Source organism: Diplotaxodon limnothrissa, linkage group LG7, assembly GCF_057381915.1.
Source record: "Diplotaxodon limnothrissa isolate DT_005_m linkage group LG7, D_limnothrissa_male_GT1.1, whole genome shotgun sequence".
In the NCBI taxonomy this organism is placed as follows: domain Eukaryota; kingdom Metazoa; phylum Chordata; class Actinopteri; order Cichliformes; family Cichlidae; genus Diplotaxodon; species Diplotaxodon limnothrissa.
The window spans coordinates 47,022,725-47,039,021 of NC_140602.1; the positions used below are offsets into that span (position 1 = coordinate 47,022,725).

Sequence of the window (16,297 nt, forward strand, 5' to 3'; positions counted from 1 at the left end):
TATATGTAAGCATTTAAACACTGCAGAGAGTAGAATTAACAGTAACAGTATTGTAGAAATTCATTTCACCGAAACAATAACGCGGCGCACAGTGTGACGCATGCACCAGTTTATTGTATTTCCAGACTTGCTTTCGGCACAATTTACAGTGCACGCTACTCTGTTTTTTGTCAGACTTGAAATAGCCGAAATACCTTCACACTACGGAACTTCTATGGCTCTTCCGTTCGACAATCTCTCCGGCATTGGAACCATCATCGGTTTTCTCTTCGGTCACGCTCGGTTGATTTTTCTAGTCGGCACACTCATTTCCTCCATTATGCGCTGGCTGCTTCCCAAACAAACACACGTGCAGCTTGGCACTTGTTCTGTACTTAGCAAGTCACGCGACGTGACTGCGGCTGTGATTGGTTCAGCTCTGCGCTACTGAATTTGGATCGGCTGACCTTTTTTTTTCTTTTTTTTTTTTTTTAAGAGGACAAGAGCGGCGAGGTCTATCGCGATAGCTTAATTTCTCTATCGAGTAAAAGTTATATCGCGATACATATCGTTATCGTTCTATCGCCCAGCTCTAATTTAACCCTCAAAAAAGTTAAAAAATGACAAAATTCAAAAACATAATTAGCAGGCCCATAAAAGAGGTCAACTAAATATAACTCCACGAAAAGTAATTTCCAGAAACTTAAACAAACAAAGTGAGACACAACTTAACTCGCAAACTGACCTAATTACAAAGACACATGAGGGTAGCTTTTATAATGGTTTAGCAAAACCATTTACACATAGTAGGGGGAAACAAAAACACACACTAATATTAACTAAGCACAGAATAACCTAACTAAACCTAAAACACCCCTACTCCTGGTAAGCCCATGGTTGGTCCTGCTGAGCAGGCATTTTGTTCCCGGAGTCCTCAGCCACGCCTTTTGCCCAGACAGGAAACAGCCACCGCCCAAACCCAGGGAACTCAAAGAAAGAGAAACATAATTAATATAACAAAACATTTTAGAAAAACCACACAATGCTACTATGTGCGCGCCTCGTAATATCAGTGTTAGGTTTAACCAAATGATTAATGAATTATATTAATGAAGAAAACTGCAAAGCAAACTAATAAAGTGAACAAATGGACTAATTTACCCCTGTGTGGCTGATGCCATCACAGGCACACAAGTAAACATCACATGGTAAGCAGCCAAGTGTCTGCATATCTCAATTGTAAGGTAAAGATCCCTACAATCTTAGAAGAACAACCCCACAGACTTGGCGACAGTGGGCAGGAAAAACTCCCTTTTATAGCTGGAAGAGATCGGAACTAGGCAGCAATCTGCCTCAGACAGTTGGGGAGTGAGGGGAAAGAGAAGAGAAAAAAGTGAGCTTAGAGATATATGACAAAAAAGAGACGTTGAAACAATCATGCAATCATTCAGTGTGGTTATACTTGTTTTAATGTAAATGTTTTGACAGCAAAGCTAGGCTAATCCAGAGTTGGATTTGCAATGAAGGAGTGGTTGAGTCTTATTACGTTTCATTTTCAGTTAATTAGCTTGGCATATATTAGCATTATGCTGTTTCTGGCTATTCTTTTAACCTAAAAACTGTAAAAACATTTAAATTCAGCCCATGAAAACCTCAAAATACATTAGCAAACATGCATGTGCTTTTACAGAGGATATCCCAAAAGAGTCATCACTTTTGAAATATTTTTTTTCTTTCACTAAAAGCTACTTTCAGCTGCTTCTTTATTCATAAGGGATTTCCACAGTGGGTAGCTCCGTATGTTTGATTTGGCAGATTTTATTTATTTATTTATTTTTTACGCTGGATGCTCTTTAGGGCTGAACGATATATCGCATTTGCGATAATATCGCGACATGATCAAGTGCAATTTTCTAACCGCAAAGGCTGCGATTATACTGCGATTATATTATACAATTCATGGGCTGCATCCTCCTGAGGCCGCATTTGTAGACCGATTACGTCACAGCGACACGCCGAAGGCTGTCCAAATTACTACCATATCCCAGAATTCATAGCGCGGCCCAGCCAAACTCCAGTTTCCAGCAATGGCGGCCGCTACTAAGTTTTAAAATTACTCATACTAATCTTTCTGGGTCACAAAATAAACTTTTAACATATTTTCAGGCGAGAAAGTAGTTGTGTAAACATCAAATATCTGCTCGGTTTATCAAGATATCCCATATTTGCAAAAGTGCTTCGACGTTTTCAGAGGCGTCTGCTACCCACCAGCTCGACAGCTAGCCGGGAGCTCGAGGGTTACTGATGCGGCCGAGAACGGCACAACTCCCGGCACATCATTTTCAGATCACCGCGGAGTTTCGCTGCTCGGGTTAAACGTAATATATAAGTCACTTAGACAACCTAAAAATGTTATTGTTGGGCTTTTTTCAGTGTTTTGTTTGTTCGTGAGTAAATCGGTTTGGCTGAGATTAAAGTTATTAGATTAGATAAAATAAAACTTTATTAATCCCCCGGGTGGGTTCCTCCTTGGTTTTCACACAGCTGACTAAACGTCAAACAGAAAACTTATTAAACAGAAGTATGAGACAGTCGAGAATTTACACCAGTGTCTGGTTATATTTTAGATAGCAAGAAGCAGACGGCCGAGTTTATTAAACTCCACCGAGACAGCGGTGACGCTAATCAGAACTAGCCTTCTGATTAGCTAATCAGAAGGCTAGACCGTCCAATTTCACGCCTTTAAATTTTAAAGGCGTGTTTGTGTGTGTGTTTATACAATTGCTATTATGTTTGCACTTTATGTGTAATGTTACTGACTGCAGAGATCAGTAAGATGTGTGTATTTTTTATTTATTAGTTTTATTTATTTAATATTATTTTTTAATTGAATGACTGTCTAGTAGTTCACAGATGTCGAAAAACTGAGTGTGGTAAAGCCACTGATTTTTTTTATGTATATTTCTGCAATCTGCACATTGTACTGACTTTCATTTTAATGTTTACACCAGGGTTCCTTGTCAGCACTTTATGCTCAGATGTTTGTAAGCTAAAAATAAACTATTGTGTATGTTCAAATATACTGTTGTGATTGAAGAAGTTAAATAAAAATGTCAGTCATCAATTCATGCATCACCTCATGTCATCATAACAGAGGTCTGTCTTCCAGGAAAGAACAGTTTAAAATTAATGTAATATAGTATTGGCCATACTATATGATGTATTGCTTGTCTTTGTTTAATAATACAGAAGACAAATACCTTAAAAAATAATCGCATATCGCATCGCAATCGCAATATTGGGGCAAAAAATCGCAATTAGATTATTTTCCATAATCGTTCAGCCCTAATGCTCTTCCTGATGCAACCCCAAAAGGATTTGTGTCTTTTTTTGTCTTTCAATATATAATGTTATTCTTTCCAATCAAAGGTTTTGTTTTTTATCCGTTCCACTGAATAACATTCACTCTGTGATGGTTTGTTTTTTGTATTTACTAAGTGAAAAAGATAATAACAGGGTTATTGCTGTTTTAGAATTTTGACTCTGGCATGTGCTGTATTAGTCTTTGACACTGGATGTTATAATCCCCCTACACATCAGCTCCTCAAAAAAAAAAGACGATATTTGTGTGCGGGGTTCGAACAGGACCGGGTGTTAATTTAGTCATTTTCTCTCCTCAGATTAACGAGCTGGTGGACTGCAGAGACGTCAGCATCGGTGCCTGGTTTGAGGCCTGCATTGAAAATGTGACACGCGCTCCCAAAGGACAGATAACGCCCACAAAGGGCAAGGTGGGCCGGCCCCCAAAAAGGACTAATGGAAAACTGGAGGCCGAGCAGGGACAGGCCCACGGCCACGGTCAAAACACGGACAGTAACAGGACTAATGTTGTGTTAAACTCTGAGAGTAACGGAGCCTCCACCTCTCAGACAGACTCTACAGCAGCGTCGGAGAGCAAGGAGAGAGAAGAGGACGTAATTTACCACATTAAATATGAAGAGTAAGTAGTGGCCCATTCTACTGATGCAGCCTAGCAGTGATAACAAACGCGGCACATCGGTGCGGCGGCATTTTGTTCTGGTGAAAGAAAATCATTCTAGACGCTCAAATCCTGCCCGATCGAAATTTTTTAGCGCCAATGCAAAATGTTTGCCTTCCTCACAGCAGAAAGTACGGTTTCATATCCCAGGTATTAAAAACATTTTTGTTCATGCAGCCAGTGCGTTCACCACTAAACATAAATGTGCTGTGTGTTTGTTTATGGTACTGCTGGCTGCAAGCATCACTAACCGCTGGGAATAGCAGCCTGTTTTCTCCTGGCAGTCCGGGGGATGGAGAAAGGGGGTTTGTGTAGTTGATACTACAATTTGGACTCTATCTCGCGCATACCCCTTTTCCAGCAAATTCATTCAAAAGCCGATGTTTCCATGGCAACTCATGAGTTCTCAGGAGCATTACCTCTTTGCTTGCCTTCTTCAGCTTTGTCTGTAATTGCTGTGAACATGCCACCGGTGAGACATAGCCTCCTCGCCGTGTCTATCGTAGTGTGCATGTGTTTCTGTCAAGGGCTGCTGCGCCAGAGAAATGGTATCGGGGGTTTGTTGAGCAGTCATTGCGTTTTCTTTTATGTGGGCTTCATTCCCATTTGGCATCTCCCAGTTTCCCAAATCTCCAGTATTCAGCTTTGATTCAGTTTTGTATCATTTGCAGCGGGATAAGAATGCTCCTGTAAGGGGAATTAACAAATCTACATCGTTTTTTCCCCCCTTTTCATTAAAACATATAAAATATCATTCTTATGAATCACATATGCTTCTGTTTATTTAGTTTGCTTTAGTCTCAGGTTCCTTATTTGGATTATTCCATTGTTGAAAGTCAGGAGAGACAGAAAAGGGAGAGAAAGGGAGAAACCAGTTAGAACAGCTTTAAACGCAGGATGTTACCATAATATTTGATTTGCATCTTTACCAGCCAAGAATATGATCGCAGTTAATGTTCTTCCCACTATCCGCAATTATTAGCTTTCGTTTTCAGTACGAGCTTATCCAGTATATTCTTTTGCCTCCTACTAAGTGCATATTTACCTCTCTGTCCTGAGCACCATTCCAGGTTTTTTCCATCATTTTGTTTGCCAGAGAAAATTCGAGGGTGGTTAAGATTCCTCTTCCTTCCCACGCACACGCACTCCCCCTCAAACTCCTGCCTGTACAGTCTGAGAAAGACAACCAGCCCTACGAAATGAACCGCCATGTTTTTGCATGCAATGTTTGGGGCAGTATTGCGACAGAACATAATGAGCCGCAAAAATGGAAACGGGGCTAAATGTTGGGACAATCTCCTCTTGGCTGCTCTGAGGAACTGAGCGTGTGCGCTAGACTGTTACATTTTTGCTGAACCCGACATAAGTGTAAGATTCTCGTAATCATTAAGGACATCACAGGCAAATCTAAATTACAGTTGGAGGTTTTCTGCATTGACTACCCCCTAAATTTTGGGCTGATATTTATCTAAACTACAATTAGGCTATTCATAGGCAATTCATAGTAAGTGAACTTCTCCAAAACATGCCTGGAGAATTTAACCAATAAAAATCACTTATATAGTTTATTCAATCCTCTTCTTAAGAAGGATTGGATCTTCTTAAGAAGTGTGGACCACTTGAATTGAGCTTTGAATATAAATTAAACTTTTAATTCATCTTGCCTTTGACCTTAGAAGAAGCTGTATAGTTACGTGTTACATTAAAGACCCAGATGTTATTCAGTCCATTGTAAGATAAAGTTAATACAAATAGAGAAAAATTCAGGGGTCTTCCGAGGAGTAAGAGAATTCCCTACAAGTTGATAAAATCTTTGTTAGATGTCTAAAAGACTATAAGTGTCACGGTTCGTTGTGTGGCAGGCAGGAGAAGGACCCAAGATGCAGACTCACAGACACGGGGATAAACTTAAAGAACACAGCTTTAATGCTGGCACGGTAGAATACAGGACATACAGAACTAACTGGGAAAAGTAAACTAACACTCGCAGGAAGACACAGGAAGATCCACACAACATGAGGGAGAACGCGACGCCGAACAGAGGGAGACTCAGACAGAAATACACAGAGGGTAAACGAGGAAAGTGGGCACACACGGGGAACACAGGTGACACTGATAATCATAACGAGACAGGGCAGGGTGAACTGAACATGACATGTACAGGCACAGAGGTTCAGACAGGAGGAGAGAGAGCACGGGGAAACACAGACGTAACGGGCTGGGGAAACATGAAACAACCACAAGGGGAGACGAGGGCTCATAAATACACAGAGGGCACACAGGGGGGAGAGAGCCATGAAGGGAAAACACTTAGGGAACAACACAACAGGGCAACTCAGAAAACATGGCCTAAATAAGGAACAAAATACAAAAATACATGAAAACTAAGAATACTGGGCCCACATGGCCCAGGACCATGACACCACCCCCCCCTAAAGGGCTGGCTCCCGACAGCCCAAACCCGAGAAACAAAAACAAAAACAGAAAACAACCCACCCAGGGCGGGAGGCGGGGGACCAGGACGGAGGGACCAGAACGGGAAACAAAATAAACAACAGAAAACACGGGAGCACATGACCATAGTCAAAAATAAAGTTCAGGGGGCCGACCCAGAGCCCACAGGCACCAGAGTTCACGGGTCACACGGTCGGGGGGCCGACCAGGCGGGTGGCACAGGTGGCAGAGTTGGTCCGGAGGCCGGCCGCGCGGAAGGCAGCGGCGGCGGCGAAGGAGACGACGGAGCAGTTCAGGGGGCCGGCCGCGCGGAAGGCAGCGGCGGCGGCGAAGGAGACGACGGAGCAGTTCAGGGGGCCGGCCGCGCGGAAGGCAGCGGCGGCGGCTCTCCAGTGTCAGGCGTACTGGCCGAGGCCCGGTGGGCACGGGACCAGTCGAGGTGGGACCGGGCGAAGCACAGGCTGAGGCTGCAGCGGACGAAGACTCTGAGGCTGCAGCGGACGAAGACTCTGAGGCTGCAGCGGACGAAGAAGACTCTGAGGCTGCAGCGGACGAAGACGACTCTGAGGCTGCAGCGGACGAAGACGACTCTGAGGCTGCAGCGGACGAAGACGACTCTGAGGCTGCAGCGGACGAAGACGACTCTGAGGCTGCAGCGGACGAAGAAGACTCTGAGGCTGCAGCGGACGAAGAAGACTCTGAGGCTGCAGCGGACGAAGAAGACTCTGAGGCTGCAGCGGACGAAGAAGACTCTGAGGCTGCAGCGGACGAAGAAGACTCTGAGGCTGCAGCGGACGAAGAAGACTCTGAGGCTGCAGCGGACGAAGACTCTGAGGCTGCAGCGGACGAAGACTCTGAGGCTGCAGCGGACGAAGAAGACTCTGAGGCTGCAGCGGACGAAGACGACTCTGAGGCTGCAGCGGACGAAGACGACTCTGAGGCTGCAGCGGACGAAGACGACTCTGAGGCTGCAGCGGACGAAGACGGCTCTGAGGCTGCAGCGGACGAAGACGACTCTGAGGCTGCAGCGGACGAAGAAGACTCTGAGGCTGCAGCGGACGAAGAAGACTCTGAGGCTGCAGCGGACGAAGAAGACTCTGAGGCTGCAGCGGACGAAGAAGACTCTGAGGCTGCAGCGGACGAAGAAGACTCTGAGGCTGCAGCGGACGAAGAAGACTCTGAGGCTGCAGCGGACGAAGAAGACTCTGAGGCTGCAGCGGACGAAGAAGACTCTGAGGCTGCAGCGGACGAAGAAGACTCTGAGGCTGCAGCGGACGAAGACTCTGAGGCTGCAGCGGACGAAGACTCTGAGGCTGCAGCGGACGAAGACTCTGAGGCTGCGCCAGACGAGGACGAAGACTCTGAGGCTGGGCCAGGCGTAGCAGAAGCACAGGCAGAGGCTGGCCCAGGCGTAGCAGAAGCACAGGCAGATGCAGCCGGACCAGGCGACGACGAGGCGGTCGCAGGTGGCGGCTGGACAGGCTCCTCGGGCCCTCCAGCTGATGCGGCGTGAGGCTGAACGGGCCCCTCGGACCCTCCAGCGGAGACAGGAGGCTGAACGGGCCCCTCGGACCCTCCAGCGGAGACAGGAGGCTGAACGGGCCCCTCGGACCCTCCAGCGGAGACAGGAGGCTGAACGGGCCCCTCGGACCCTCCAGCTGACGAGGCATGAGGCTGGACGGGCCCCTCGGACCCTCCAGCTGACGAGACAGGAGGCTGAACGGGCCCCTCGGACCCTCCAGCGGAGACAGGAGGCTGAACGGGCCCCTCGGACCCTCCAGCTGACGAGGCATGAGGCTGAACGGGCCCCTCGGACCCTCCAGCGGAGACAGGAGGCTGAACGGGCCCCTCGGACCCTCCAGCGGAGACAGGAGGCTGAACGGGCCCCTCGGACCCTCCAGCTGACGCGGCATGAGGCTGGTGCGGTTCTCCTGAACCCCCAGCTGACGAGGAAGGTTGCTGAACGGGCCCCTCGGACCCTCCAGCGGAGACAGGTGGCTGAACGGGCCCCTCGGACCCTCCAGCTGACGAGGTAGATGGCGGCGTGGGAGCCGCGGAGTCCTGGATGAGCTCATCCGAGCCCCCAGCAGGAGCTGATGCAGAGCCAGAGAGATTTGAGACCCCTGGCTGGATGTTAAGCTGACCAGCGGACCGTACTGCTATCGGGGACTGGGCTACAGGAGCTACTGGGGCCTGCGCTACAGGCGGCACTGGAGCTACTGGGGCCTGCGCTACAGGCGGCACTGGAGCTACTGGGGCCTGCGCTACAGGCGGCACTGGAGCTACTGGGGACTGAACCGGGGGTGACACTGGAGCTACTGGGGACTGAACCGGGGGTGACACTGGAGCTACTGGGGACTGAACCGGGGGTGACACTGGAGCTACTGGGGACTGAACCGGGGGTGACACTGGAGCTGCTGGAGACTGCACCGGGGGTGACACTGGAGCTGCTGGAGACTGCACCGGGGGTGACACTGGAGCTACTGGAGACTGCACCGGGGGTGACACTGGAGCTACTGGAGACTGCACCGGGGGTGACACTGGAGCTACTGGAGACTGAACCGGGGGTGACACTGGAGCTACTGGAGACTGAACTGGGGGTGACACTGGAGACCCAGGTGACACTGGTGTACTGGGGTGAAGGCAGCGAGGATGCAGTCTCTCTCCTAAGGGAGGATCGAATGATTTAGCGATAAATCTTGACGGGAAAAGATGCCGATGCTGAAAATACCAGGCAGCGGGGGCTTCCAGGAGGGTAGCCGACTGAGCTGTGAAGGGCTGCGAGGGAGCTAACTGAACTGAGGGTGGCTGCGAGGGAGCTAACTGAACTGAGGGTGGCTGCGAGGGAGCTAACTGAACTGAGGGTGGCTGCGAGGGAGCTAACTGAACTGAGGGTGGCTGCGAGGGAGCTAACTGAACTGAGGGTGGCTGCGAGGGAGCTAACTGAACTGAGGGTGGCTGCGAGGGAGCTAACTGAACTGAGGGTGGCTGCGAGGGAGCTAACTGAACTGAGGGTGGCTGCGAGGGAGCTAACTGAACTGAGGGTGGCTGCGCAGGCGATAAGCAGCTCGCTTTGACCTCCGCCACACAAGACACAGCTCCTGAATGAACAGTCATAATGTCTGGAAAAGACACAGAGTCCTCACTCACCACAGCAGGTGAATTAGGAGTCCGAATGTCCGGCTGTGGGGTGGTGCGACGGCGGCGTGAACGCCGTTCCTTCTTGACTGCAGCTCCCGATGAACCAGACAACGGCGCTTCATGCGCGCCGGGCGGCGTCGCAGAGGCTGGTGAACTGGGTGCTGATGGAGCGGTAGATGAGAGTTCCTGGAAGCTCAGGGGACCCCCGAGAGCCAGGCGGGTTCCCCGGAAGATCTCCTCATAGTCAGGAGCTAGCCACGGCTTCCACCGGAGCTCTTCATCCAGTTGATCGCATGCTGCACGCTGCCGCTCCTCCAGGTCGAAATCCATGACCTCCCCCGCATCCTCGTGTGGCTCGTTGGAGGGCGAAACATGCCGTAGCGCTGGGCGACGGCGACGCGAACGCCGCTTCCTCTTTGAGGTGGTCGTGGATGAAACTTCGATTTCTGTGGCGACCGGCTCCTCGTCTTCTGACCACATCCGTGCCAGATAGGAAGCGGAAGACGGGTAGGTCGGTCGAGGCGGTGAGGGTGAACGACTGAGCTGCGACAGCGAAGTGGAAGCCGGCGAGTAGAGGGACGGCGCCAGCGTAGAGGAGTGTGGTGCCGTGGCGAACCTCAGCGTGCCGACTTGTATGCTCACAGCAGGCGGAGGGGAGGCTGCGCGGCCACGGGGCTGTGGTGACGCAGTCCGCACACCGGACCGCTGATGCTGCCGAGGGCAGGCTGGGAGGATGGTGCGGAGGAAGTCCGAGATCAGAGGGGGTAGCGCCTCCCATAACCAGGGAAAAACCGTGACGCTTGTCCCCAACGAGGAAAGTAACTCCTCCCTCTCCTCCTCGCTAGAGCTTCGGCTCCACTGGTAGCATAACGACTCCACCGCTTGTATTACGTCTCTGCCAGGAGTCGCTGGGTCCATATCGTGTTCGCGTTCTTCTGTCACGGTTCGTTGTGTGGCAGGCAGGAGAAGGACCCAAGATGCAGACTCACAGACACGGGGATAAACTTAAAGAACACAGCTTTAATGCTGGCACGGTAGAATACAGGACATACAGAACTAACTGGGAAAAGTAAACTAACACTCGCAGGAAGACACAGGAAGATCCACACAACATGAGGGAGAACGCGACGCCGAACAGAGGGAGACTCAGACAGAAATACACAGAGGGTAAACGAGGAAAGTGGGCACACACGGGGAACACAGGTGACACTGATAATCATAACGAGACAGGGCAGGGTGAACTGAACATGACATGTACAGGCACAGAGGTTCAGACAGGAGGAGAGAGAGCACGGGGAAACACAGACGTAACGGGCTGGGGAAACATGAAACAACCACAAGGGGAGACGAGGGCTCATAAATACACAGAGGGCACACAGGGGGGAGAGAGCCATGAAGGGAAAACACTTAGGGAACAACACAACAGGGCAACTCAGAAAACATGGCCTAAATAAGGAACAAAATACAAAAATACATGAAAACTAAGAATACTGGGCCCACATGGCCCAGGACCATGACAATAAGAAAAAATAAACATGAAAACTGAAGATTTATTTATAAGAATAGGAAAGCCACTTTCAAAAGATTTCAAAGCGACCAGTTAGGCTACGTCTACACTTAGCTGGATAAATTTGAAAACGGCGTTTTCGTCTAAAAACGCTCCGCGTCCACACTATTGTTTTCAAACTGTACGTTTCTGTACTGCACATGCATGAAATGTAAGACGATTCGACATGCGTCATTCCCATCTGCCGTTTATTTACTTTCCGGCTCTTTGAAACGTTGCAGCAAAGCGTCGACTTTTACAAGTTTTATCTGGAGCTATCTGGAGCACGTACAAACTGATATTAATCTTTAATAGGGCTGTCAAAATTGAGAGCAAACAAAACAACTGCTGGACAACGCCGTCCGCCATCTTAGTTGAATTGGCCACATGACTGCATAATATGACTAAAATGCGTTTTCGAAAGCCAGCGTTTTCACAGTCCACACTGTGACGCGAAAACGGCATTTTCCATTTTATCCACTTTGGAGAGCGTTTTCAAAAAGCTCAGTTTTCCTTGACCATAAGCGCCGTCTCAGTGTGGATGGAAGGCCAAAACGGAGAGAAAAAGGTGTGTCTTCAAACCAAAATGTATTAGTGTGGACATGGCCTTAGATACTTGACAAAAGCCCAAAATAAAACCCTGCATACCAACATCCAGACCTCATGTGTAAAGCATGGTGGAGGTGGCATCATGATTTCAAGTTGCTTTGCTACACTATGGTCAGGTCATCTTAAATAACCCTGTAGAAAAGAACAAATTCAAAATTAGGGCTGTGCGATATGACCAAAATCTCATATCCCGCTATGAGACATTTATCGTCCTGACAACGATATATATCACAAAAATCTTCTGTAAATTCTGTGAATCTCGGGCATTTTTCAGGGCAGCCATTTTTTTGTGAGTATTTATTACACGGCGTGCTGCGGGGAAAAGCCTGTTCTAACGTTTGAGTCTAAGGTTTGTTTTGAGCACCTGACGGCTCTTCTTTTGCTTCTCGTCCCTAAACTCTCTCCATACTCTTTCATGTGATTCTTGCATAGGTGGTAGAAGAGGTTTGCCATGTTTGAGTCTGTGGTGGGGTTATTTTAAATATAAGAGAAAGAGAGAACTTTAAGAAATGAATAAACAGTTTATTTTGTAAAACCACGAAAACAAACGATAGCGTAATATGAAACGATAGACGTTTTCATATCGTCGTCCGATATATATTGTTATATCGAACAGCCCTATTCAAAATTGTGTAAGGAAACATTATAGGGGAATTTTGGGGCAGCAGTCCATGATCTGAACCTTGGGTCATGTAACAAGACAATGACACAAAATCCACAAATTGAAAACAGGTTTTAGGATGACCTGGACATAACTTGAAGTGGGGTGGTATGACATTTAAAGTGCTTTTCAGTCAGTATATCGACGTGTTATTAATGATTAATTATTATTCTTTGGTCTTTTAAGTGCCACAAGAAGCTACAGAAAATAGCTTAAGGAAATTTTGTTTAAAGAATAGCGATATATAACGATATTACAAGGAAATGTGGAATGGAGGCAACAGCATTCAATGCAAACAAAATCAAAGGCATTTTCCAGCCTTCTATTTCAATCAGCTACTCTCATTGGTGACACATACCTCATTCAAAGTGTGAATCAGTTGCCATAATGTGCCAGGAGTAATATTGTAGTGGAATAGTAGTGACACAGTGTAAGTAAAACATGAGCACAAAAGTAGCACAAATGTTGTTTTCTGCCCTGAAAGGCAATGGCTGTACTAAAACTATGATGTTTTATGATGTTTTTATTACAATGTGATGAGGTCAGCCTGTTAGGACGTCATTGTGACGTCATAGGGTGTCATATCGAAAAAAAATCCCAACATGTTTTTTCATATGATGATTACTTGATGTGGTTTCTTGACATTTTTTTCAACATCAACTTAATCAAAATTAAATCAGCTCGAGTTGTTTGTGCTATCTACTAGGGCTGCCACAAACGATTATTTTGATAGTCGACTAGTCACCGATTATTTTTGCGATTAGTTGACTAATCAGATCATCATCCATTGGACGTAAAACGTACAGCTTATTGCACCAGCATGAATCTGCTCTTATATAACTATCATTAGCTTACAGCTTTAAGTGTTTAAAGTATGTGCTAACTAAAAATAAAGACTAGATGGTAGTTTATTAAATTTTAATGAAATTTGCAGATTGTTTCGGTGAAGTTTAATAAACTCCTTGCTATCTAAAATATAACAGGACACAGGAGTATATTCTCCAGCATCTCACACTTCTGATGATCAGCTGTCTGCTTGACGTTTATTCAGCTGTGTAAAAACTATAACTTTAATCTCAGCCAAACCGATTTACTCAGGAACAAATAAAATACTAAAAAAGCCAAACAATAACATTTTTAAGTTATCTAAGTGACTTATATATGTTTAACCTGAGTAGTGAAAGACAGCGGTGGGTTTGAAAACGATTTGCCGGGAGTCTGGGATTCTCACGGGCTCTAGTTAGCTTTGCCCCCGGCTAACTATCGAGCTAGTGGGGAACAGATATCGGAGCGCTTTTCAAAATATGTGGTGTCTTGATAAACTAAGCAGATATTTGAGGTTTACACATTCTCGCCTGAAAATATGTTAAACATTTATTTTGTGACCCAGAAAGAATAATAAGAGTAATATTAAAACTAACTAGCTGCCGCCATTGTTGGAAACTGAGCAGGGCTGCGCTATGAATTCTGGGACAAAGCTACTTCTTCGTCTTCGGGGTTTAACGGCAGCTGGCATCCTTGTACATGCAGTGCTGCCATCTTCTGTTTCAGTCCGTTATTACACTCTTAAATCCTACTACTTATTCTTGCGTCTTTTGTGATCTTACAAAGCTTCAAACGACGCATCGACTATTAAATCAGTCGTCGACGTAATCGTGACTAGGCGACGTAATCGTGACTAGGCGACTAATCGTGGCAGCCCTACTATCTATCATCAGGCAAAATTTGAAAAATATTTTGAAAACTGGCTGCTAGTCTGGTAACAAACAAACAGAACCAGTTACATACTCCCTCCCTTTGAAGGAGAGATATTTAATACTTTAGTTGAATAAAAAAGTAATTAAAGTAAATTGTAACTCTTCAGGAGCCTGCACACATAATAAAATAGGACTTGAAAAATATTTCCTGCCTGAGATGTTATGAGATGCTAGCTAACACTTGCATTTTTTGCAAAGTATTGTGCTTTTCTGGAGATCTGGCGTTTAGTAGGCAAGCCACTTCTTGCTATTGAATTATCTCCCTCTTTAGGTGTTAAATTGTCATCTGAGACTGACACGCTGCTTTCGCTTTCAGACATGCTTGGGCTTCTGTCATTATTATGCGAGCTGGGGAACATATACCTACGGTGTCACTGTGTCATTGATATTGTGAGAGAATACTTTTTATGATATGGCATAGGAGCTCAAAGAAGTGTTTTAATTTTAGTATCCTGTTATTTAGCATCCTGGCTCTCTTTTTTGTATTCTTTACTGGGGCACTTATTTATCATTGCAGATACTTTACCTGCAATGAGAAGTCAAAACTTCTGTTGTAAAAAGTTTCTGCTACTATCAGGAGTTCTGCACCTCATGTGAGGAACTGAGATGTGTTTTTAATCCCACTCGATATTTACGTTTTTAAGCTAAAAGGGGTGTTTTTTTGGTCAGTTTAACTCAAAGTGAAGCTTTAGTGGGTCTCGTCTTCTAATTAACGTAGATCCATGTATGCTGAAGAGAAGGGCTTATTAATATCTAAAGTGCTGGCGGTTAGCCTGCCATTATCTGAGCACGAGAGTATCGCTAAGGAAGTTTTATCTCCTTTCATTCCTAGTTTAGTAAGTGCCAAGGAAATAAGGATGAAACAAAGTTTAGTTTCAGTTCTCTTTCTCACTCTTCACCCACTCTGTTTCCTTTTCTGCAACAGAGCCGTTATTGTTTAACTTTTGAGTTGCAGCACCATATTACTACATGGCTTTTATTGGCTTTGTACAGTTGTAGTGAGAATATCCACCGGCATTATGTAGCTTACTAAATTTAAGATCATGTTTAGTATGACCATGAGCTCTGACAGGCTGGTTTATGGCCTCTTTTCCTATTTTATATTACACACATATAAATTATAATCTAATTCAGTTTAGCTATGTCAGTTGTAGTGCCTGCATGCATGCTGTGGCTGTCCCATGGCTTAGTGGGATACCAGAGTAGGTCAAAACCATTACCATTACCATGTCTGTACCTTAGCATGCTACTCATTTGGTCAAATTATTCAATCACTGTAGTCACTATTTCAGTGTTTTTCTTTTAGAAGTTAAACAGTGTTGCTTTAACATTTTATAGTTGTCCAGACATTTGTGAGCCATGCAGGTAAAATGGGAGCATTAGAGTGGCTGCAAGACAGTACTCTGTTGGATTGTACTTGAAAGCAGAATCTAAAGAGAATAGCCTCCACCCATTAACCATGCCTGTTGTATGGAGTACTGATGTCTTTGCTGAATAGCTGCCAAAAAGTCTGGCAGCTGTTGTCGGTGCTTAAACGGTCCAACAAAACAATGCCTACGATTTTCTGTTCTTTGGGTCATTGTTCTGTATCCCCAAACAAAAATGATTGCTGTAAGTTTTAAGAGGTATTAGAAGATGTTTTGTTTGCAGCTGTAGCGGTGCAGTTTTAAAGAGTTTGTAATTGTACAGTGTGCACCAGTAATGGCAGCAGAACCTATGATTTCTGCAGCTGTGAGGGTCAGTGTGACCCCCGTGCAGACGTCTGAGCAGCCTGAAATATGTAACTATGCGGTTACATCACAAATCACTCTGAGACCAAACTGAACAGAATCACACAAAAAATGAATTCATATATCTAAAAAAAATGCATCTGCTGTCCATATACAAATCTGGAGCTGTCTGCATTTGTGCACCATCTTCAGTCTGTGTGAACAAACTTAATAACCAATCCTGTCTGACCCCAGAAATAGAAAAAAAAACAAACAAACAAAAATAATAGCAAAGTCTTTCTGAAGCTTTTAACACAATGGAATGCAGAGACAGTGGCCTTGTTTTAATTCATCTGAGGCAGCGTGCAGTCATGTTTCCCATTAAATTAATTGTAGTGCACC

General features: G+C 45.9%; 1 protein-coding gene across 2 annotated transcripts in view; it reads left to right on the forward strand.

Moving 5' to 3' along the window:
- Positions 1 to 16,297, forward strand: part of uhrf2 (ubiquitin like with PHD and ring finger domains 2) — a 52,305-nt gene that overhangs the window by 11,807 nt on the left and 24,201 nt on the right. For both annotated transcript variants that reach the window (XM_085359782.1, XM_085359783.1), the window contains exon 3: positions 3,660 to 3,979. In XM_085359782.1, the coding sequence (XP_085215908.1) occupies positions 3,660 to 3,979 (320 nt within the window). The remainder of the gene's footprint in view (positions 1 to 3,659; positions 3,980 to 16,297) is intronic.